The 24,298-nt window shown below is 50.1% G+C and overlaps 1 protein-coding gene across 17 annotated transcripts in view; it reads right to left on the reverse strand.

The window, feature by feature from the left end:
* The window catches only part of NAV2 (neuron navigator 2), a 742,917-nt gene that overhangs the window by 52,364 nt on the left and 666,255 nt on the right, over nt 1-24,298 (reverse strand). For 13 of the 17 annotated variants that reach the window (XM_040495644.1, XM_040495643.1, XM_040495631.1 and 10 more), the window contains 8 exons: nt 21,792-21,930; nt 13,500-13,791; nt 12,050-12,752; nt 8,947-9,414; nt 8,214-8,279; nt 6,787-6,831; nt 4,178-4,338; nt 2,167-2,355 (listed from right to left, as the gene is read on the reverse strand). In XM_040495644.1, the coding sequence (XP_040351578.1) occupies nt 2,167-2,355; nt 4,178-4,338; nt 6,787-6,831; nt 8,214-8,279; nt 8,947-9,414; nt 12,050-12,752; nt 13,500-13,791; nt 21,792-21,930 (2,063 nt within the window). The remainder of the gene's footprint in view (nt 1-2,166; nt 2,356-4,177; nt 4,339-6,786; nt 6,832-8,213; nt 8,280-8,946; nt 9,415-12,049; nt 12,753-13,499; nt 13,792-21,791; nt 21,931-24,298) is intronic. The other 4 variants (XM_040495633.1, XM_040495640.1, XM_040495632.1 and 1 more) reach the window with 3 other exon arrangements.

Consider the following 24,298-nt stretch of genomic DNA (forward strand, 5'->3'; position numbering starts at 1 on the left):
TACCCAGCGGAATTGAAAACACCTAATTGCACAAGCTCTATTTTGTTTTTGTAATGTAATATCCCTGGAAGAAAGAAAATCAATTTGATGCAAAATTTCCCAAAAGATGAAATTGTTACATGTTCATAGTATATCGACAGCAGTCCCTACCTTCTACCTCTCAAATTTGAGTTTTACCTCTGCCCTTCAGTTCCACATCACCATGAATCATTAGGGTTTACAAAAGTCTAGACACTGCTTGTGGGCAAGCATTTTTTATCAATGTCACTTTGACATCCCAGATATTCAACGGTTGTGCTGCCTGACAGCTTGATTCCAGATGGAATAAATAAAAGCTCTCTGATGATGATACTGTAATGGTTCTGGATCTTTATGAGGCGAAGTCTGCTTGTCTGGACAAGTTTCAGTTCTGAACACGGTGTACTCAGGTACACACACGACAGGGAAGATGAATAGAGCACAGGACCCACTCCCTATGGGAATCGTCACCGGGAGGGCTGGGGGATGCTCTGTGGCCATGCTTGGGCCAGCACATTGACTAGAAAAAAGTTCCAGACAAACTGCCTACTCCTTCACCTTAGGGTCAACATATCCACTATTACTACTGCCCTGAGTGGTTAGAGAGCTCATTTCTAACTCTTCAATACAGCAAAACACTCTTTGGGAACTTAGGCTCCACCCTTCCTTAATCCTCTGTCCCAGCAGGCTCCCAAATATGGATTTACAGACTTGCTCCCTGTCACTCACTGGATGTCACTGGACACAAGTGACACATAAATCAGGGTGAAGGAAGGGACTGAAGTCTCTAGGAAGATGAACCAGGGGGCTACTGCCCTGTAACTAAACTCTTAAAATTTTTGTAAACAAGTATACACTGGGCAAAAGCAGAAGCTTTTATTCGGTTTCTTTCCCTCTTGATTTGTTCAGGGATTTCTTAAGACAAGTTTGTTTGTTCTCTCCTCCCAGAAGGATGCTGGGCATATACTTTCCCACTCTTACAGGGGCTGGGAGTAGAGGAAAGCACCCATAACACCCTCCCCTCCTCCACATTCTCTTCTGCCACTGACACACACACACACACACACACACACACAAAGGCACAACCAGAGCTATGGCCTTAGCCTGGGCTTCAATTGCTCTGGGAGTCCCCATCCCCTAGCTAGGGACTCCTAGTTGCCTAGCTGCCAAGACATCTCGGCTGACACTGAGTCTACAGCCTAGGATGTATAATAACGTTACTGGGTTAACATTTGTATATGTTATTGAATTCTCATAATTTCATGAGCTGGTTTCTATTACCACTCTCAAAAACAAAAAACAAAAAACCAAAAAAGGAAGTACAGAGACACGAAGCAACCCGTCTAAGATCATATACCCAAGTTGGAGTGCTAGATTCAGACCTTCGAAGTCTTCCTCTATCTTTTTAACCACTAGTCAAATGAGGACTGATTGTAATGTCCTGTCATTCCCACCTTCAGGAAGCTTTTCAGGGGTGAGGCTGATGCCCCTCCACAGCATTTTGACTGCTTGCTTCCCTAGCTCCCACCTTAAGTGAAAGAACAAAGGGACAGAGAGATGAACCGAGTTAGGAGGACAGCTGGCAAAGAAGCCCACAGCTATGTTCTCCCAAAATTCTGATTAAAATGAACAAAACATAAAGATCCGACCCAACGTATTCACAATTTGTGAGCAAAGAAGAAAAAGGGCATACCTGAAGGGAAAGGGTTTAACTGAATAAACTTAATAAACTGAGAGATAGAAACTTCTGGAGCTGCCCACAGGCCCCCAGAGCCCAAGGGTGCGTCAGCACAGGGAAATGCACTAGCTCTCCAGAAACTCACTCTGCCAACATGGTGAGCCAGCAGCGGAACCTCAAGATGGAGGCACATGCCAAGAAGCTGTGGCCCGAGTCCAAGAGGGAGAAGCCCAGAGTGGAACTTGGTCAGCTCCAAGTTCACTCATGTTTCTTCAGAAGCCTCTTCCCTGAAGTCTGCGAGGTCAATGAAGAGCCAGACCCGGCGATTCAGAGCTCCCCAGCCCCAACCCCCAGAGTGAGTGAGATAGCTGGCTGCAAACCCTTAGAGGTGGGCTCTCAGGTCATGAACTTGGTGTGGAGGGCCAATTAACCACACTGCATAACCTCAGATGGTAAACCTCCTTGCTTACCTTCTTCAAACCCATCTCGGAATGACCCCGAGCGGCTCATGGTTCTGCTCTTCTCATCCAGGGACATGGAGCTATTCCGGAATCGGCTGTCAGTGTACGGGTCATACTGCCCATCGGCATTGGAGAGGCTGTGGGTCCTCAGCATGGTTGGGTTGGACAAGCTCATCTGGGTAACAGTGGTGGGACTTGCTGGAATAAAAGGAAAGGAACCGAAAGGTTGGAAGTTCACGTCTCTGTGCAAATCCTGGATGGGGACGGTGAGGGGACTGATTGGTATCAGCCACATCTGTCCATGCCAACTTCCCTCCCTTATCTGTTTTCTAGAAGGTAGTCACACCAGCATTTGAATAACAAACTGAGAGCTAAAAATAAGGGAGGAAAGGTGGGTCAGTTCCAAAGCAAGGCTCTGGGCTTCAGCTTTCCAATTTGGCACGTTCGGACAAGCTGGTGTCACCTTCCAGGCATGAGCTAATTACTCCCTGGGCTCGTCTGGAACAACTCCCTCTAAAGCCAAAGCCCAAAATAGTCCAACCAGGCTTTTGATCAGGCGGGAAGCATTTGTGCACGACAAGAAAGAAACTCTTGCCTCAAAGAGTTACTCCGGGAAGGAACAATATGAACACAGGTCTCACTGCCTCCAATGGGGCCCACTTGGTAAGGGTGCCTAAAAGAGCTTCAGTGCGAAGGGGTACATCCACCTTGGCTCAAACGAGCTTTTAAAATTAAAGCCCTTTTCCATTTCAGTAAAGTACAGTATTTCCAAAGTATCCATTCACAGTTAACTAAAAATGAAAAGTCAAGCCTCACTTGATTACAAGCCACACCTGTCCTTTAAAGATTCTGTGTTTTGGGGCACCTGGGTGGCTCAGTCAGGTGAGCATCTGACTTTGGCTCAGGTCACGATCTCGCATTTCGGGAGTTCAAGCTCCACACAGGACTCGCTGCTGTCAGCCTGTCAACGCAGAGCCTGCTTCGGATCCTCTGTCCCCCTCTCTTTCTGCCCCTCCCCCACGTTTGTTCTCCCCAAAATAAATAAATATTACAAAAAAAAGATTCCGTGTTTATTATTCCAATATTCAGAAAAGGCTGCCCTCTGAAGAGTGAGATGAGATTGAGCAAGATGATTCCCCCCCATCAGTCTTTGAAGAGTGAGCTCCCATCCTTCCAATCATTTTTTAAGGAATGTTTACTGATTTATTTTGGGTGGGGGCGGGGCAGAGAGAGAGGGGGAGAGAGAAAATCCGAAGCAGACTCCGTGCTGTCATCGCAGAGCCTGACACAGGCCTTGATCCCGTGAACCACGAGATCATAACCTGAACCGGAAGCAAGAGTGGGATGCTTAACCAACTGAGCCGCCCAGGTGCCCCCCTTCCCAGTGATTCTAGCCAGGACTGATCTTCTCTTTTTCTAATACTTGCTACCTGATCATATTCAGTTTTTATTACATGGTTTCATATGAAGCTTTGGGTTGTTCTCTTTTACCCTATTTATGAGTCTGTGTGGGTGTGTTTGTTCCTCTAAAAAAGAATCCATTAACATGTCATCAGGGACTGTGTTACAAATTCTTTTCCTCTCCCCACTGTGCCAGTCAAAGCATTATGTCAGCGGTAGGCATTTCCAAGAATAGTTGTTCACTCAAAACCTGATCTTTATTTTCCAGCTTAACAGAGCAATACAGATGACCAAACATGGGGTATGCTACTATTTCTTCAGATAGAAACTTACATCTTCAGAGGTCTTAGAAATGGAATACATTCTTCTCAAAAACGGAACGATTTGCTCTTTGCTACTACCCTACTTACATCAAGCACGTAAATGAATTACTGACTAGAGTACCAAAATCTTTTATTTTTTCCTCTTTCTTTTGCCACCAATCTCCTATAATCAAACCACATTGCTGAGGGCTGATCAGACACGGAGAAAGATGTGACCACATGCCTCTTTCACAACAGAAGAGTAACCTCTGCCCCATGGAACTGATCAACGCAGCTAATGATCAGAGGCTACTCACCAAGCTGGGAAAAGTTGAATCTTGTTCCGGAGGGAGAAGTTACACTGGAGCCAGAGGAAAAAGGGGAACTGGCAGCGGTGTCCTGTAGGCCTCCTGCAGAGTGGGACCGTAACCATTCTTTTGCGTCTTCTTGTGTGCGAAGCTGGGAGGTGGGAGTATACCTGGACAGACCGAAATTAGGCTGGGATTAACTATGAACAGCGCTTATGAAAATGAACACTGTGGAGCTGATTATAAACATACAAAAAAGAAATACAGATCCAAAGATGATGTTAAAAAAAAAACAAAAACCCACATCACTCCACATCCTGAAACTTATGAAGTTTCTCCAAACCTTTTTTGCTACTTGGCTGCCTTTGGGGAAAACTGTAATTCCTTTCAGTTTGGAGGGAACACATCAAGAAAGCAAGACCGGTAAATGCTCAAAGGAGCCGTCACTGGGCGTATCTGCAGCATGTTGATTCATGATAGTGTCATTTCAAAGCCCCCACCTTGACAGGACTGAAGCAACAAAATGAGCTGCTGTCAGAGCTTCGAGGACGTTTTAATTAGATAGCTCATGGCACCTGCATTCTAGAGCGCAAGCAAGTAGCCATGAATCCCCGTGTATCAGAAACCAGACACGTAATGGAAGGCATGAGGACACCGATGCTTACAGTCCTTGCTCCAATCGATTATCAGAGAAGTCTCCATAAAAGGAACCCCAAATCACTGGGTTCCACGGAAGTCACGGGCCCACCTCCTCCTTTATTAGGAAACGTATCTGGTCATGGCCTACTGAAAGCCTCTGACGTGCTGGGGGCCTTCACAGACATTATCTTGCCAATGCCTCCAACCCAGCCGGCAAGGCAGATGCTGTCATTCCCATTTTATATTCCTTGAAGGGGAGGGCCTGCCTCGAATCACGTGCTGAGATTCCAATCCATCGTATGTCTGATTCCAAAATCCATGCTGTTCGCATTATGCCCGCGGGCAGCATCTCAAATTTCTGAAATGCACAGTGACCAGTGTGCCTTTGGACTTATATACAGATTACCATGGGGTCACTACTGATTAGGTCAACAGAGGGGTTTCACTTGACTCAAGAAAAAGAGTTGGTGTTTTGGCATCGGACATGAATGTGTGGGGAGGGAGGGAGCTAGGAGGGGGAGGCAGAGTGGGAGGGGACAAAAAAAAAAGTTTCTCCCTTAATGTTTTGGCCATGGTTGACAGACATTCAACTTTCTGGGTCACATCGACTGCATGAAGATAGCCTAGCACGTAGCCCTATTCTGAAAATTTCTAAAATAATTAAAAAAAACCCAGAGCTGCATCACTTTGATAGATTAGATCTGCTGCAGAAACATATATACACATATATCATTTCAAAATATTCATATTTAGAGGGGCTTGCTTCCTCTTAGGGCAACAGTGGGGCATCAGTGTCAGACTCCTATGAAGAGTGGCCATCATGGAAGCACTCACAAGCAGCCCTCACAGGCATGAAGAAAACTGCTAAGCACAAAAGGCCTTGCCAACTCCCCCCTCTCTATGGCCACGGTGCTGAACTTGCTCCCACAGGACGTCCTTTGGGAAATTTTCAATACTTTTATTCTTAAGATTCTCAGAATTGGCTTTTCTTGAGCTCCTACTGAAAGGCAGCATTGATACCTACCTCGCATTACTGTCCAAAAAGCTCTCGGCCTTAAGAGCGGCAGGTTATTAACTACAGACATACATGACAGCAATGAAACATTTCATTCCAAGTTCCATTTTTTTTGCGAAAGCACTTAATGCTTAGTGCAGGGTGCAGCAAATGCTACAAAGAACAAGATGTTTAAGGAGCAGGAGAAGTGACAGCTTGCGACCATAAGACCACGGGACAGGCGTTAGAACTGGGGTCCCGCTGGTCGGCACAGTGAAGGAGATGGTGTGAGCGATGGGGAACTTACAGCATCTTGTTTAACCAGGACACCCACCCAAAAGTGAGCCATGACTTAGAAAGAATGGAAGGACATTCCTTCCTGGCAGTCTTTTCTTTCTTTACACCAAAGCCAATCACAGCCATGTTTTCTTGTTGGGCACTGAAAACTGACACACCTTTTGATCAGAACATTTAGGAAGCGCAAAGCCTGTGTCTTTGGCAGTCTTCTGTGGGCCGAAAAGTTAAGTCTTTTCAAATTCGAGGGAAGTCGTTATCTCCTCTGCCCTTGTCCTGGCTAACAAACCAACATGCTGTAAGTCATGTCCTTTCTTTTGGAAGACAGCCGTGAACAGAATGATCATGGTGAAGAGCTCATCGATTAAGCCCACTGGCCCCAGAAGTAGCAGTAACTGCTCTCTGGGCTTGCCCGGGGATGTCCTTCGTGAGATGGTTTTTTACCACAGGAAGCCTGAAAAAGCACAGCCTCTGCTCAAGCAAAAAAAAAAAAAAAAAAAAAAAAAAAAAAGGCAACAAATGGAGAGAGGGGAATGAGAGGCGCCAGGGGAGCCATCGTTCAGAAGGCCCCACTGTGGTGGCCAAAGCAGGGACCCCAGCCCAGCCCGAACCCCCGCCAGCCATGAGAGTCACACAGCCAAGCCCCAAAGCCACACCGGATGGCATGGATGCAAGGAGGAAACACAGATACCTGAGTCCTTTCTTAGGCAAAGTGTTCCTATCAAGGTGCGGGTCACTGTAGGAGAGTTAAAACAAAAACGAGAACTTCAGAGAAGCGCAGGGAAAAGCAGGCGAGGTGAGGAGGGGCCGAAGATACGGAGCAAGAGACTCACGTCACCAGGGAGTTTTCCCTTATCCAGCTGCACATGCAACACATCCGCAGGAAACAAGAGAAGCCTAATCCTGGGGCTGGCTGACCCTAGTCCGTACCTTCCCCCAAGTCACCAGGAGGCCCGAGGCATCCACTCAACTCTGACTCCTCCTCCTTTTCCACAGGCTCACAGCACAACTCAGGAGCCACCCCACGTCGAAGCAGAGCCCACACCTCCTGCTGCCCAGTCGCCCACCTTTGTCCTACCACCACTGCTTCTCGGGGAGAGAGATGCCAGCTTCCCTGCACCCCTAACCCTGGCCCAGCCTTAAATGCCACTGACAATGATTCCAAGCGAGAGAAGGGACTTGCTGGAGGCTTTCAAGAGGCCAGCGGTCTGCATATTTGGAATTCATCTGTAACAGTGAATTCCAGGTCCCTCTTAGCTTGGCGTATCTGGGAGCTGAGCCCCCCCCTGGCCGAGCTGGGGCAGGTTACAACTTGCTGGCTGATAAAGTCAAGGCATTTGCATTTCCAAAGAACAAGGGTGTAAAAGCTTGGTCTGTGAGTCCAACGAAAAGCAAAGTTTTTGCCGTTGACGGGGTAAAGAGGGTTTTCGTTATTTTTTTTTTTTTTTCCCTAGCATAAAACAACATCTGGTTATTACGCTTGGCCAAGCTGTGGCTCCCCCACAAATTGAAGGTCCGTATCCATCTCTGAGGCCCACCCACAGGGCAGCTGGGGGCACACAAGCCGCTTAGTTTGTAAAGCCTCAACACTCCACGGATTCTTTTTCGTTGTTATTATGGGAAACGGGCACACAGAACACAACAGCCTGCAAGATGCAACAGCCAAAGGGCAGCAAAGGACTTTTCCAGGGAAAAGGGCCAGCCGTGTGGGGAGTAGGGGTGGGGGAGACAAAGGTGAGGGTGGAGCGGCTCGCACGGTGGGTGGTAGATCGGTTCTGGGCTGGGAGGGAGAGGGGAGAGATGAGGGAGAGAGGGCGGGAAGCCGGGAAGCAGGAACATGCCACGGGAAGGCTGAGATGCAGGTGAGAGCTTCTGCCGTCCGGTCCCAAGGTCCCAAGCTGGGTAGGGAGAGGGGCCAGCCAGACCCCACTGCCTCCGGGGCTTTAGCAGACAGCGGAACAGACCCTCACTGGCATGTCTGGGGTCACAGAGTGCACCAGAGCCACGAACACAAGCGGAAGCCTCAGGCCAACAGCCTCACACAAGACGTCTGGCTCGACACAGACGGGCAGAGGGACCCGGAGGCTCGGTGCGGTCCCCGGCCTACAATGTCATTACCTGTCCTGTTTCCTGGGCAGAGTACTTCTGCAGAACTTAGGGCTAGCGGCAGGGGAAGAGAGAGGGCTAGAAGTCCAGGCAGGTGGAAAATAAGAGAAGGAACGTTAGACGGGAAGAAAGGGGAGGTGTGGTCACACACAACGATTAGAACATTCTTCTCATTCCCAGTGCTGTTCCCGGCGTTCTTGCCTATGTGGAGAGACTAACACACACCACACGGCAGCAGAACCCAGAGCGCTGAGGATGTTTTTAGCCTCTTGATGCCTTGCCACTCAGGCTGGCAACCCTTCGGTAGGAGGGTGTCTGCCGTGATGACCACCGAATCCACCCAGCCGCCTCGAGTTTCCTGCCACCCACGCCACGGCCAGCCGGCCACCTACTCTGCCTGCATGATCACGGGGGGAGGTGGGGGTGCAAACAAGCAGCTGATGAGCGAACAGAATAAAAAGGAAGGACCTCAAAGGCGGAATGCCGTTTCAAACGGAAGCGTGAAACCTGCCCCCAAGAGACTTCCAGCACCTCCAAGCACGGAGGATAATCACGCGGGAAAAGATGACGGGAAGCAGAGCCGAGCTTATTTCCATCCCAAACGGGCTTCCCCATGGAAAGACGGCAGCGGTTAGAAAGAGCGCAGCCTTCCAGGCAAAGGGGAATGGACGCTCGGGACTCCTAACATAACCCGTGGACTGCTGGAAGGGTGTCCTTCTGAGAGACACAGGTGCACGGCACTCACCTTTCCGACAGTGTGGTCTTTACACTGTTGGTTCTGACGAAGGGGGTCAGGGAGTCGTCTTTAGAGGGGGCGATGAGGCCCGTGGAGGAATTGTGACTCAGGCCCCCTCCGCTGCCCAGGGAGACGTCAATGGACTCGCAGCTGGTGTGGAGGCTGCTGACGGACTGGAAGCCCGGGCCGTCCTTGCTGACCGCGGAGGAGCTGCTGGCATTGGTGCCCCAGGTGAGGCTGTTGGAGGGGCCCGAGTGGCCTGAGCTGGGGCTGGAGGCTAGAGGAGACTGGTTGCTATCCACATTCTTACTGTAGAGAGGGCTGCTGCTCCCGCTGCTCAGGGCGCCGCTGCCTGAGGGGGACTCTAAGTTACCTTGCTGGGTGGAGGGGGCGTGAGGATTGGAGATCACCACCGAGTTTTTCATGGTTTCAGCTGTGGCAATGGGCACTTGCTTGGTCGGCTTCCCACCAAAGAGTCTGTGAAGAGACAAAGGGTTGTGCGGGTCGGACACCCAGCACCAAGGGGCGCCGAGCAGTTAAAGGAGGGTGGGGCACAGGTACGGGAGCGGTGGGAATCCTGGGGGAGGGGCACGGTCATCGCCACTGAAACGGTGCTCCGTTGGGAAAGGCCGCCACGCAGCGGGCCTGGATACTGGCCATCACAAGGCTCCAGCTTCAAGTGCTAAGCTGCAGCCGAGACCCCAAGGGCAATGCAGAATAATTTCTAATAGGCCTAGCCATGGTGGCCCCGGATCTTACTTCCCTCTATTTCCATAAATGGAGTAGCTGGGAAACTGCCTGGCCCAGGAAACATCTAGAGGGAAAAGAGCTACCAAAATCATCTTTGTATCCGAGACCCCAGGGACACAGCAGGTGCTCAGTTTATGACAGCTCTGTTCCAAGGGACTCGGGTGCTTTGGCGTCTAAGGACAACATGAACAGTCAAGAACACGAGTCTAGGTCTGGATGGGGCCTTCAGAGATTTACGCTCACGTGAACACCCGGTCTGAAAGCTGGGTGGCTAGTCCTACCCAGGGATCTAGAGAGAGATCTTGCTGGGGTCACAAGATGTTAGACCAGACACATTGGGTCTTTGTGACAGAAATGTCATTCCAAGTCATCCCCCTGCCCGTGACCAAAAATGTGCTGCCCCAAAACAGGAAACGGCACGTATGTCTCTCCCTTTGGCAGCAGGGCTCTCCAGTAAGAGCGGAAGAACTGTCTTTAAGTCAAAGGGCGGGTATGTGCTCTAGTAACACAAATAATTCCGTCCACCGAAATCCTTGCGGAATGTGCATCTCTGCAAAGGGATGAAACTACTATGTGTTATGACGGGCAGGTTGCCTTTCAGCCAGCTACTCAATGGTATGATCCCGATCTCTGTTCTCTCCAGAAGAGTCCTTAGAAATCCCAGTTATTGTAAAAACAAACATCCACACACATAATCAATGCTCACTTGGGTATCTGGTGACAGATTAGAAAACACTTTTGCCTGATGACAATCAGAGAATGAAATAGCCTCTTGCTCAAGGAATCTTGGCTTTAGAATGCTTACATGCTTCCAGTAACAGGAACCTCACGACTTCAAAGGGTAACACCCTCCATTGTCAAGCACTTCCCAACCACTAGAAAACTGAAATCTGATCTACCTTTTTCCCTTTTACTCATGGCCCCTAATTCTCCACTACAGAGAGGAAGCCCAAATCATTTGAAGAGAGCTTATCGCTTCATCTAAGATTTCTCCTCTCCATACTGATGCACAAAGAGAGAATTGAGAACACTTCTTAATGATTTAGGAAAAATGTAATTAACAGGCATTGGCTGAAAGTTAGTTGATCTAGAGCCTAAGAATCTGCATGCATTTTCCAGTATTCTATTACAGTAGCCTAAGGGTCTAGTAAAATACCTTTGTAGTTACTAAAGGAAATCTATAATACCAGAGAGTGAATATTACATATAATACTTGAGGCAAGAAACAGAGAAAACTTTCATTTACAAGGCAATCTGCTAAAACAACAAAGAGCAGCTCAAGAGGACCTTCCCCTGAAAAATTAATCATTACTGAAATTCTAATAATCAAGTCCAGACAAAGACCAGTGAACTGCTTCATTATACCTTTCACATGGCAGGCTTCTTCTGAAGTCTTTTCAAACATTCCTATTCGCCCCCAAATACATACATGTGCGCATAGTTTTTATTTTTCGCGACTTAATTTTTTATTCTTGGGACTTCTACTCTTTCCTGTGATAAGACATTTCCAGGGAAGATGAGTTCTGCCCTATGCGGCTGCAGTTTGAGGATGGTCCAGTAGCCATTATAACGAGGCAATATAAACAAATAGAACTTGTCTAAATTTAAAAGGACCTGTTTAAAAAATAATAGTATTTTCACACGAGAACTTCCATTCGGTGTGGAAATTAGGGAGAATGTCTTTTTGAGGTAATAAGAAATTAATTTCTCTTTTTCAGAAACACTTCTGCTTTAAAAGTTTTTTTTTTTCTTTCTTTCTTTTTTTCAAAGGAAGCTCAAATTTCAGAGACAAATTTGGAATTAAGCATGCAGTATGAAAAAAAGTAGGTGGGGGATATACCGGGCTATTTGAGAGAAGGATCTGGCTGAGATCACAGTCTGGCATAATGATGAAGAATCTCACCCAGAGAACTAGTAAGACAAGGGGGTAAAAAAAGCCCTCTGCCTTCCCCTCTGTACCCACTCGGGTCTAGGGGTATATTAAGATCTCATCTCGGACAGTAGCCAGCTTTGACTGCGTACTTCCCATGGGCCAGATACGGCTACACAGGTTAATGTTCGCAAGCACTCTCGGGTAGGTGTTCCATTTTACAGGTGAGCAAACTGAAGCAAATGGTTAAGAAAGGATACATGGTGGCTACTTAAGGTGGACCCAGGATTCAAACCCAGGATGCTGACTCAGGTTTTTCATCCCAATATGGGAAAATACAAACAACCAGCTGACTGCAAAACCGCTGGCAGGATCCGACCAAACAGAAGTGGAGAAAAACAGAAGCTCTTTTCACCAAGGCACAAAAAAATTATTCATTCAGGAGGCCATTCCACGTACTCCAGTTCCGCTCAGTGCCGTCTACCCCCTTACCTGCGGAGCGTGGGAGAGGCCACATCGGGGTACTTGGCCCCTGGCTGGAGAGCAGCCTGAGCCGCACTGGACATAGGCTGGGATGCTGGGTTCACTTTCACAGAGTTACAGGAAGCCACACTCTCGTTGTCGGACGAGATGCCTTTCTCCTTATCCGTCTGGTTGACCAGACCCGGCAGAGAACTGCCCAGGGCCGTTTTGGAAGGCTCCCTCAGCTTGGGCACAGGCAGGCCTGCGGACTTGCTGCTGATGTTGGAATCTATGCTGCTGGTGCTAGACCTGTTCCCAGCCCCGTTCCGGCTGGCGGACTTACTGGGCCTGGGCAAACTCCGGTACTGCAAGTTCGTCCGGGAGCTGAGAGCCAGATACCCATCGTCCTGATTCTGAGCCCCGTCCATGCTCGTCTTCCGGCCGGTAGACCGACCGACGAGCGCAGACGACTTTGGGATCTTGCCCAGCGTGGCCGACCGGCTGGTGACGGTAGCACCACTGGCTGTGATCATGGCCAGACCAGCGGCCGAGCCGCTCTGCTTCTTGAACCCAAAGCTGTTGGCATTGGCAGTGGGCGTCCTGGAGCTGCCCGAGAGGGACTTCTTGGACTCATCACCACTGCTGCGGCCTGCGTCGGATGGGGACCGCTTCACCTGGGAGGCTTTGGGAGACAGCCTTCCTTTCTCAGACACCTTTGCATCGTCTGTCTTTCCTAAGAGAGAGAGCAGCAAGGTTAGCCTGCAAACCGAGAAGCCAGCTGGTACGACTCCTTTTGTTAAAAACCCTCCCCTCCTCCAAAGAACTGGTTCACTTTTTCCTTGGGGAAAGCAGTAGCCTTGGGAGGCAAAGGAAAGAGCTTTTTGTAAAGATAATCGAGCCTACCACTGTCACCGTGAGCCTTCTCGGAGATGTCAATGGTTTCGTTCCTTCGCAAAAGCGGTCTAAATTTACCCAGAACAAAGCAAAGCCAGCCAATCACTGATACGTCTGGGAAAGAGATCCTGCCCTTTCCTGACCTCTCCTTCTCTGTCCATTAAGATGCTGTCCCTAACAGCACCCTCTGCCTTCCTGCAAAAACACCAGCTTTGTTTACACACATCCCTAAATCACGGACAACATTAACTCGACATGGAGACAGCTCGTCAACACGTGCCCTTGAAAAGCCTGCACTGGGGCATGTTGACTCTTCCCTAGCACATGGTGAAACCAAATCAACACGTCTCAGCAGCAGGACCACCTTTGGAGCTTGAGGCTTGCACACTTACGTATTTCCGCTTAGAAAAAGGTAGAGATGTGAACCTTTCTGAAAGCTGGTTAATAGCAGGGTCTAAACTCTAAGAAGAAATACCTGAGCATTTATGGGGACTTACAAACAAGGTCAAGTTCTCGCTAGAGAAACTGCGGTTTTGGTTTTCAGACCGACAAGTGCAGAGGTGAGACGGCACAACCTCTTACTCACCAGTGCCTGGGGTCTTGAGCGTGCCTGCCGGGGCAGCCGCCTTCGTCCTGGGCATGGTGATGCCCACCTGAGCCGTCATGCCTCGTCGCCACGAGCCCGTCTGGGAGATGACAGAATTCTTCTTGCCCGACGTGCTTTTGTCAGACTCGTCAGACACGTCCGAGGGATTCCGCCTCCACTTAGACCCTGGCTCCATCTTTATGCCGCTGTCTGACCCTCCGTCTGACTTCTTGACATCATCGCCCGACCACAGGGAACCCCTCTCCACCTGTGAGTGCTTCTCAGCGTCGGTCTGTGGATGAGACTCTGAATCAGTCCTTCCCAAATGCCAGGCCAGGAGCCCCTCAGCCCCGAGTAAAAATGCCAATACGATGAGAGGTAAATACTTGAAAATGTTTGGGCCTCTGCAGTCTGGTTATCTCGCTAGAAAGCCTGTTTTGGTTCAAGGAAAGTAGAGGATATAACTATGTCCAAGAAGGGAGTACGGAGGGAGAGTAGGAGGGGCCAGGGGATTAAGGGGGACAGAGCCCCACGGAGGAGAACCATGAGCAGATGGAGACGTGGGGAGAATTCAGCCAACTCTCTGCCACCTGGCTTCTAACTCCGGAGACCAATCTTCATCCAGCATCCAGCCTCCTGGCCTGTTTCCCTTTGTTCTGCCGTCTTCCTATCACTCCACTGGCAGCAGTCTTTGAATACAGCACAGCACCACAGTCTAACACACAGCCCGAGCAAGCGAGGGTGGCTGCAAGTTCCACACGGATCAGGGAGAGAGAGGGGCTGGGAGGAAACAAATCCTCAAAAGCCACTCCCCCCCACCCCCCTGCCCGTGCTAGTCAGAGGTACCCGCTCCCACCCGGCTCCATTTATATGCCACCGCTTTGCTCCTCTTGTGGGATTTTGTTCAGACAAGGGATATAATTAGCCAGCTTTCTTTGGAAGAGCCCTGACCTGCTGGCCACGGAACCCAGGAGGGGACAGAAGTGTGATGTTAATGATTCACTGCGGTGAAAAAGCGCAAAGCTAACCAGAATGCTTTGGGGGCCTCCCTAGGGGGCTGGGGCCAGTTGGGGGGGGGATGCCAGCGGGGAGAAACAGTGCAGAGAATGGGGATGGGAGTTAGCAACACTTTAAGGTGGCCACCCTGAGTTACACGTCCTGTGTGTGCTATACTCAAATACCAACGGTGGGCAATGCCAGCAGGGTAGGAAATGAGAATGATTGCCTGGTAAGAATCTGGCCTAATGCCTTTCCTCCCAGAGTAGTACCTGTGCCTTCCTCTGCAGACACACTGCCGAATGAGACAAAGCTAACTACTGACAAGCAGCCCCAGTTAAATCGCCTGTCAGCACCGTGGCCCCCCCCCCCAACCCCGCACCCCTTATAAATTCCTCTCATCCATCACAGCCACCCTGTGTGTGGCTTCGCTTGTTTCGCCATCCTCAAACACATACTGAGTTCCTTCTGGGTACTAGGCACCAGAAATAGGAGGGGGACAGGACGCTCACTCCCTGACTGTGGGAAGCTCCCCCATTCACCTGTGGCGAGGGACACAAGACAGGGTGTTCCCACATCCGAACACGGAGCAGGAGCTCCACCAGGGAAGCAAGGAACACAAGCTTTTCAAGCTACTGCACGCTTCAACAGAATGATCTGTGATCCTGACCGCTCTCTGGTCAAGGAAGGTAAGGACAGCACCCCTCAGTTTTACGACGAGCGGAGACCAAAGCCACCCACTCCCGGTCCTAGTCCCAACTACCACAGCCCGAGTTCCTTCCTGTCAACACTTCAGTTTGTTAATTCAACCAGGACATCCTCAGCTGTCTGCTGTTTGCCGGGCACCATGGACGGTCTGAGGATCTGTGGGCAAAACTAATCTCTAGCTCTTCTGGCATTTGCAGCCCAGTGAAAGAGGTAAAGGTTGGATAAATACAAATAAATGAGTTGTCGTGAATTATGAAGAATCTTACACGAAAAAGGACACGGAGTATGAGAGTGAAGTACGTTGACGTAATTTAGACGACGATGATGAGGGTGGGGGATGGCAGTCAGGTAATAAGGCCTTTTGGAAGTGCCCTCAAGAGCGACAAGAAACTTACTGAGAAGAGTTTAGGGAGGAGGATGCCAGGCAGAGGAAAGAGTACATGCAAAGGCCCTGAGGCAGGAAAGAGACTGGCTCTGGAAGGATTCAATCCACAAATATTTACCGGGTGCTACTAGATGCCAGGCAAACTTACAGGGACTAGGAATACTACAATGAATAAGAACAAGTCCAAGTCCTTGATTTCCTGGAGTTTACGTTCAAGTACATTCTGACCCATTCTTTTTTTTTTTTTTTTTAAACATTTATTTATCTCTTAGAGACAGAGAGAGACAGGCATGAGTAGGGTAGGAGCAGAGAGAAAGGGAGACACAGAATCCGAAGGAGGCTCCAGGCCCCGAGCTGTCAGCACAGAGCCCGACGCGGGGCTCGAACCCACGGACCGCGAGATCATGACCTGAGCCGAAGTCGGACACCCAGCCAACTGAGCCACCCAGACGCCCCCGGACCCATTCTAATGCACTCTAGGAAGTACCGAGAATGTAGCACATACCACAGTCTGGGTTACTGTATTATTGTTTTCATGTTCTCGTACCTTATTTTCCCTAATCAAATTGTAGCAATGCCAAAAGCAGTAGCTGTAACAACTAACATTTATTAAGTACTTACTATGCGCTGGGCACTGGGCTAAAAAAAAAAAAATCTCTGAGAAAGTTACAGTTCATGTTCTCAATTTTACATAAGAAAACTGAGGCACAGAGTAGAAAAGAAAACTGCCCAAGACCACACAGTGAAAAAGCGGAGACACGAGGATTCTAGGGAATCTGAAACGCAGAGCCCATCTCTTAACCACTATGCCACACGGCCTTCCCGGAAAAGAGGTCCGAGGACATGAGACATTTCCGCATGCCTAGCAACACCTAACACAATACCTATACCCAGTAGATTCTCCTTCCATACTGGCTGGTTGGCTGTTCCCCAACTCCAGCCGTGGGGCAGCTCCAGCCTAGCCTTGGGTGCGACCCCCCCAGAACGCTGATGTAACCAGAGGCAGAGAGTGCGTGTGTGGTCTTGACCCAGGACTGTGGTGTGAATCCCCCTCTAGAAAGAACAATCGTCCAACCATCACAGCCCCAACTCGGTCCAGGGCGGGTAGCCTTCCCAGCTCTACTCTGCATAGCGGGCATCTGTCCTGGGAAACTCTCTTGGCTCGTACGGGGGAACCACTAGGGATACAACGAAGAAGGCCCAGTGTCTCTGTTCCCAGAGCTGAGAAGCAAAGGGCGGCAAGCCAGCTGCAGGGGGATGTACAAAGAGCCGCTCCCTTCTCTTGGCTCTCAATGCCCTCACCAGTTGTTCTCATTTCAAATGGCGCCTAATTTTGAGAAGATTTCCCTACTGCCCCTATCTGGAAGTCCACTCACTCCTTCAACATCCCAGAGGGAAGGCGGGGAAACAACCATACATAGGTGGGGACGAGGCCCGAAATTCTGGAGGGCTCACCCCTGAGGGCCCAGGTCGCTCCGGGATCACAGGGGGAAAGTGAGAGGGTGGAAGCCAGGTGGGCCTGAGAAGCGAGGTGGGGGCCACGTGGCCCGATGTGGGGGGGAGAACACGGGCATGGCGTGAGTTCACATACTGGGTGCTGCCAGTCCTTTGTTGTGTGTGACCCTGAGAGCATGGCTTACCTCCTCTGGGGCTCTGACCTGTGTATAAAATGGAGATACGACAGACGGGAGTCTTAGAGACCTGATGAGCTAAGTGTGGAGGAACTCAGACAGTGGCTCTTTTGTCAGCAACTCTCCCACCTCTGAAAATCCCTAGCACTTGGTTGTCCTTCTTTAGCATGTCTCCCGTTTCTGTGTTACATTAGGGTGAACACGGTACTCGTCTTCCTGGCTTTGGGGCCACAAGCCTCTAGAAGCCAGGACCCTGCCCTCTTCATGCCTACATCCCCTGCAGATCAAGAAACTGAGAGCTTCAACTATCATAATTCCAGAAAACATCAGCAACGTCAGCATTATCCCTGGCCATTTCTCTTGCCAGGTAGGCACCGTGTCCCTCTGCATACGTTATTAGTTCATCTAATCCTCTGACCTTGTACTATTATCACATTTCACAGACCAGGAAAGTACAGGGGTGAAGAAGGAAAGTAACCTGCCTAAAGTCACAAACAGCAGCACCTAGCAGGTGAGCAGAAGGGGCGCCCCTCCTCCTCGCCAAACCCTATCCCTGAATCCAGTCTAACATCCAGAGAACATCCAGAGAGCTCCAGGCTCATTTGAGGCCACACAGGACAGGAATCCCTGCCACGGAATTCAGAACTTTATTTCCTGGAGCAGCAAAAACTAAACTCACATGGAATTATCTGCCCTGCCTTGCATATTTTATTAAAAACTTCACAGGAAGTGAAAATGTAAGGCGGTGTGCCATAGGCCTCTTTGGACCTTGGCACCTGGAATGAAACCTTCCACAGACCGAGAGGAAACACTGAATGACCAAGGGCGTGAATGGATAGACGATTACGTGGGAGAGAGATGCGTGTGTGTTTGTTAAAGCCATCTGCCACCAACACACCGTCCTAAAAATAAAACGCGGCACAACAGAAGATGAATTGCAAAATGTATTAAGAACACAGTCAAATTCTGGTTACTGACATGAATGGAGGAGGGAGGCAGAGGGACAGGTAACCCAGAGGAAGGAAGAAAGGAAAGAAAAGAAAAAGGAAGAAGAAACTTGAGTACCTACCAAGAATTAGACACCGAGAGAGCATGTTGAGATAAGTATTTCCATGCCACCACCACACTCATCCTTCAAGACAAGTCTAATTACCGTGATGCTATGGACCAGGAGGCAGAGGCTTGAAGAGTCTGATCAGCTAATCCAAGGATGCCACAGACGCAGGAGCTCAACCCTGACTTCAGAGTCTTCTCCTCCTCCCTGACACCGCAATTGGTTTGGCTGCTCAACCAGACTCACCAGTGCAAATGGGGAACGTCTACCAAGAGGCTGTCAAACCTCAAGCAGGGAGATCCTCTGCCCAGCCGCACAGCAGTGACCGCAGGCCCAGTGCTGGACACCTGGGCATAGGCGTCCCGCTGAGGGCACCCTCAGTGCCCCTTAACATCCTCGAGGACAACAGTCACTCAGAGACAAAGGGGACTTTCACCTCCCAGGGACGGCTCCTCTGTTATCCGCTCCGCTAACAAGGCTGCTCCTTAGGCTTCCGAACAACCTTCCCGTTCCTTGGATGTATTTCCTTTTAGCTGTTCCTCAGAGGCTTTCCAAATTCGAAAACCTGGCCGGGCCACCTGTCCTCAGCCTGCTTTCCCGCTGGACGCACTGACCCGCTGCTGCTTCCCGCCTCTCCATGCCTTGCCTGGGACACTGTGTGCTCCCCGTTCGATCGGGGGAAACCAGTCTGCGACAGAAACCTGAACGAGCCCTGGGGAATGATGGCAGTGTGCATCTTCCCGTTGCCTGATGCTGCTCAGAGAGGAGTAATGGCCCTTAGCTTTCCTCAGAGTGGTAAGAGGGGAGGAGTGGGGGAGGCTGCAATTTACGCTGATTCAAATATTTGGAGATGCTCCCTGGACAGGAACAAAGAGATGCCAGAGAAACCACCTCTGCAGGAATCCTAGTAACCATGGGTGCAAGTCTGCCTTTATTTTATTCCAAGACCTACCTGCTTAATTTTTCTTTAAATATTTTAAACTCAGGTAGTTTTTTTTTTTCTTTTTTTTCTTTTTTTTTTAAATTTTTTTTTTCAACGTTTATTTATTTTTGGGACAGAGAGAGACAGAGCATGAACGGGGGAGGGGCAGAGAGAGGGAGACACAGAATCGGAAACAGGCTCCAGGCTCTGAGCCATCAGCCCAGAGCCCGACGCGGGGCTCGAACTCACGGACTGCGAGATCGTGACCTGGCCGAAGTCGGACGCTTAACCGACTGCGCCACCCAGGCGCCCCTAAACTCAGGTAGTTTTATAGCAAAGAAAAGAAAACGACGAATATAACCCCTTGCGTCCCTTGAAATTAACTTTCTAAGCCTGATCAAAAGACATGTTTGTGTAATATTTGAACCTTTTTTGAGGTGACATTTTCTAGATCAAAGCCAAAGATGGTCAAAGAGGAGGAGGTCCTGGCATTAACCAGACCTGAGTATATCAAATAGGAAATCATTTGCAGATCCCAGAGGCTTACTCTGTATCAACGTGGGAAACAGATGCCTATCTTGGCTTTGCGGGAGGGAAACAAAGGACAAGGAGATTCTTCCAACACAGGGTTTTGTTGGTTCAACGTCATCTTAAAAGCAAGACTCATCCTACCTCAAAAGTAAACAAAAGAGAAACCTACTGATTTACTCATCTCTCCCTCCCTCCCCCCTTTCCCTCTCTATCTGTCTCTCCCTCTCTCTCCTCTCTTGGTTCCCCACCTCAGTATCTAAGGAGAGTCTAAAAGCTTGGTTGTTATTGTTACCCTGAAATTAGAAAGAGTCTCAGAAAAAAAAAAAAGCGTCCACGAGGAAAGGAAAACAGGTAGATACTGAGACAGTTGGCAAGGGGTAGGTGGCAGGGACACAGGCTGGCTGGGTGTTTCTAACTTGTGTCTAATCACTGATCAGTGATGCTTCTTAGGCAGTGATTTAAGTCTCAGGTGATTTAGATCACCTTTTTAAATAGAAGTATAACATCCATATACTAAACGCACAATCTTAAGTACACGGCTTGAACGCATTTTATAAAATTAACATACTTCTATAACTACCACTGAGATCAAGATCTAGAATATCATCAGCACCTCCAACATCTCTGTGCCTACCCACGTTTTTTTTTCCCCTTAATAACCGCCACAATTCACCTCTCACTCAACAATAATTAGAAATTCTGGCAAAAGTGCAAATTCAAAAAGTCACAGGCAATCCCAGAGCTAACACCGGATATATTTCCTCAGGCAGTCAGTGTCCACATTTCTGTGGGGCAGAAGTGCTCCCACACTCTGACATGTTCTTTATTTAGCCCTGTCCTCAAAAAAAAAAAAAAAAAAAAAAAAAAGATACCTTTGAAAGCACAGAAATTTCCAAAGCAGGTCCTATCTTGCAGAGAAAGAGCTGAGAAAGGAGACGAGTGTGGAAGGGAGTGAAGGCAGGGGGGCAGGGTCATTTTTGCCCTCCCCGAGAGCCTTCTGGGAGACTGGCCCAATCAGACCTTCACGTGGTTTCACTGGAGGTAGTGGTCCCCACTGGTGGGAGGGACCCACCATGAAAGTTCCCAGTCCCAGTGCCACCACAGTCAACCAGTCCTTGTGCTGGTCAGTCCCAACTTGGAGGCTGGTCATGAGGAGGGCCCCTCAGCTTTCCACTAGTAAAACAGGCTTGCTAGAACCAGTCCCCCTGACCACCAAGGAGCGCTGTGAAGGAAGTGAACGTGCCCACATGAAGCTACTTTGGAAGCAAATATAAGGTGGTACAGTATCCGGGGAATTAAATCTCAGAGTTTCCAAGGAGGGGTTGAAAACTAACCACCTGGGCATCTGGCAGGTACACTGAAGGGCGCAGCTGGCCAGTGGCAACTGTGGCACACAGGGACATGTGTCTGAAGGGTGGGGACACTTGGACACCTGTTGACTGTTGCCATGCGGAGAACACAAGTTCAAGAGAGCGAGAGCTTCCGATTTTTGAGGAGAAGCCAGAATCTCATTTTTCAGGTGAAATGATGCGATTTTAAAAAGAGAATGATACCATAAAGCAAAGAAAACCCACCAGCAGGAGGGTGTGACCTACAGATTGACGGTTGCCAACCTCTGGGCAGGACAGGCTGGTCTTCCAGACCAGGACTGTCAGTGTCTGCTCCCACCTCATTACTCTACAGAGACCAGCATGTGCCCTGGACGGCAGTGGCTCCTGGGGCCCAGGAGGGGACACACTCCAGGTTCAGAATGACCAACTGAGTCCAGCATCCTCTTTAAAACAACAACAACAACAACAACAACAACAACAACAAGACGATTCTGAAACTAAAGTTCAGGAAGGAAATATGGTTTCATCAAGGCCTTCAGAGACAACGGTGAGGCGTCTCCATTCCTGTTTCCACTCCCCCTTTTCTCTTGCAGGTGGAGAAGAGTGCACGGGCACTGAGCGGATCAGGCCTCATCTCACGGACCTGGGGATTCTGCTCACCCCACATGGCCCCCTTGGTCCACAAGCGCGAGGCTCCCTGCTGGCAGGGGCCTTTGGGGGAGCCTGTTCCTTACCTGCACATCGAGGTTTTTGCGAGAGGAGGCAGGTGTGTTGGCATAGGAACTGATGGAGGAGCTGGTGTTGATGTCATCGGTGCTGAGGTTGTCTATGGTGTCGCTGATGCCGCTGCTGACGGAGCTGCTGTCATCCCAGCTGCCGAGACAAACACATCCTGAGCACAAAAACCTCACGTTGCATCAGCTCAAGCCAACAATGTGGCCAAGTGCATACCGTCCCCGAAGGGTCCCTGTGTCCTAAGACCCCAGGCAAAGTTCTTGGGCCCCTAATGTGACTCATCTCAAGGGCACCACCTTTTTTTACCCTTGCTCTTCTGGATGGGCAGATGGGTGAAATGGCTGAAACGAACCTTCCCGCCAATGGAGAACGCTCTCCGGAGCAGAGGTGGCTGACCCACCCACCTCCCACCCCCCTCAACTTTATCTCGGGAACTCTGTAGAAGCCGATGGTTACTTCCCAGACCCGGCAGCGGAGGAAGAGTGACGGGTGTGGGGACTATTGCTGGAAGCAGGACAGGGAGAGTCCAGAGCAGCATGCTCCCTGGGGTGACAGTGGGAAGACAGGCTGCAGTCCGAATTCTCTGGACTCCACTCCCGAAGTGAAATGCCAAGGGAAGGAAAGCCACGGCAGTCGGCAGAAGCCTGTCAACTCCATTAGCAGCTGTACCTCTTAAAAGCATCCCAGGACATATCTGAAAGAGTTCACTTCCCAACCCACAAATCCACTGAGACCACGCCTACCGCTCAAATCAAGTCTCCAAGCAACTGTTCTTCCTCCTCCTCATCACCGTCTCCCACCACCAGCAAGACTTTCAACCCATCACCCGGTCCTGCCACGTCTCCCTGCAAAACGTATCCCCGTGCGCACAGCCCTCCGCCTCTCCCGCCGCTGTGCCCTTCCAGCGGCTCTCAGCACCCCCTGGGTTACTGCAAAGAGGCCGCCAGGCCTGCTTCTCCCTAACGATCTGTTTCCCTCACAGCAGGCAGGACGATCCTTCCGAAACAGGAACATATCCTATGGCTCCACTGCCTAATACTTGAGAGCAGGGGCTTCTCAGGCACTGAAAGTCCCAACTCCTTACTCTGCTGCTCAAGACCCTCTGATCCGGCCTCCCTCTCCAGTCTGGCCTCGTGCCCACCTCTCCATCGCCCGCTGGCTCTGGCCGCGTGGGTTCCTGTTCCTTCTAGGCCAACAGGGTTCTTGTGTTCAAGACCCTACATTTGTTTTCCCTCTCTCTGGACACTGGCTCCTGCCTCCTTCTCATCTCGCATGTTACCTCCCCTAGAAAGGCCTCCCCTAGTCCTTGCATCTACAAGGCCCACCTCCCTCCCAACCAAGCCTGCTGCACCTTCTCCTCTGTTTGCTTGCAGGGTGGCAGGCACACAGCAGGTGCTCGGTAAACACTTGTGGATTTAAACTCAAGGGAGTGAGAAGTCGAGTGCTCCACCAAGTAAGCTTCCGACAGAAATGAAACCCCATCTACTTGATCTACTGGAACAAGGTAAGTATTACTGTTTTTCTATCGCACAGGTGGAGAGACCGAGGCTTAGACAGGTAAGAAAGGCAATGCTGCCCTAGACCGACCAGCCAGCCAGTAAAAGGAGGAACAGAACCTGGATCCAGACGTTTGTGACTCCAGAGCTACCTCTTTACTGGGACGCCAAATGGCTTTCCATTACGTCAACTTTCAGTGCACGTCGGAGTGTGGCGCGGCTCACTTTCTCAGGAGGAAGCGCGGGCTTGGAGGGCCTCACCGCAAAGGCCTCCTCACTCCCTGCCTCCGCCTGCAGGGTGAGTCTGTCCCCTCCACCTCCAGGCACACGGTACACGCTTATTAACCCCTCTAGACTGAACTCATGTTCAGCGAGACAGGACAAGCTCTGACGAAAAGTTGCCACCAGCTAGGGACTCTGAGTTCAGCCCCCTCCCCCAGCTCATTCTTAGACAAGTCACAACTCCTGTGCCTCAGTTTCCTTATGGGTGACACGTGGATGATACCACTAGGCTGGCTACCTATGTGAAGCTCTGTGGCAGAAAGCGTGACCTAACCGATGGAAAAGGACCCAAATCTACTCTCACGAGTGTGTGTGTGGGGGGGGGGGGGGGGATAAAAAAAATCACATGAGTCTTTAATTGCATCTGTTCTCTGGAGTTACCAGTGTAATATATCTAAGATTTCCTATAATCCAGGGAAGAAGGAGGATTGAGGAGGGTAGGGTGGCTGGCAAGGAGGAAGGAGGGAAGTTAGGAACAGACGCCCATAAATCCAAGCCCCAGAGATTCTGCTCTGAATTTGTACCCGCTCCTCACGTATGGCCTTTCAACGCCAAGCTGTTGTTCTGGAGGCAAGTGTGGCGCTGACTGTACACGAGATTGTTCTCACGCTGGTGCCCGGAGCATCACGGGGTTACCCTGGCTGAGCCGGCCCAGATGGGGAGAAGCCGGGGTAGGTGGGAATGGGGAAACCAGTGACGAGGATGAAGGGGCAGGGACACCGAGGGAA

This window comes from Herpailurus yagouaroundi, unplaced genomic scaffold (genome assembly GCF_014898765.1).
Source record: "Herpailurus yagouaroundi ecotype Mexico unplaced genomic scaffold, PumYag 187, whole genome shotgun sequence".
Lineage (NCBI taxonomy): Eukaryota > Metazoa > Chordata > Mammalia > Carnivora > Felidae > Herpailurus > Herpailurus yagouaroundi.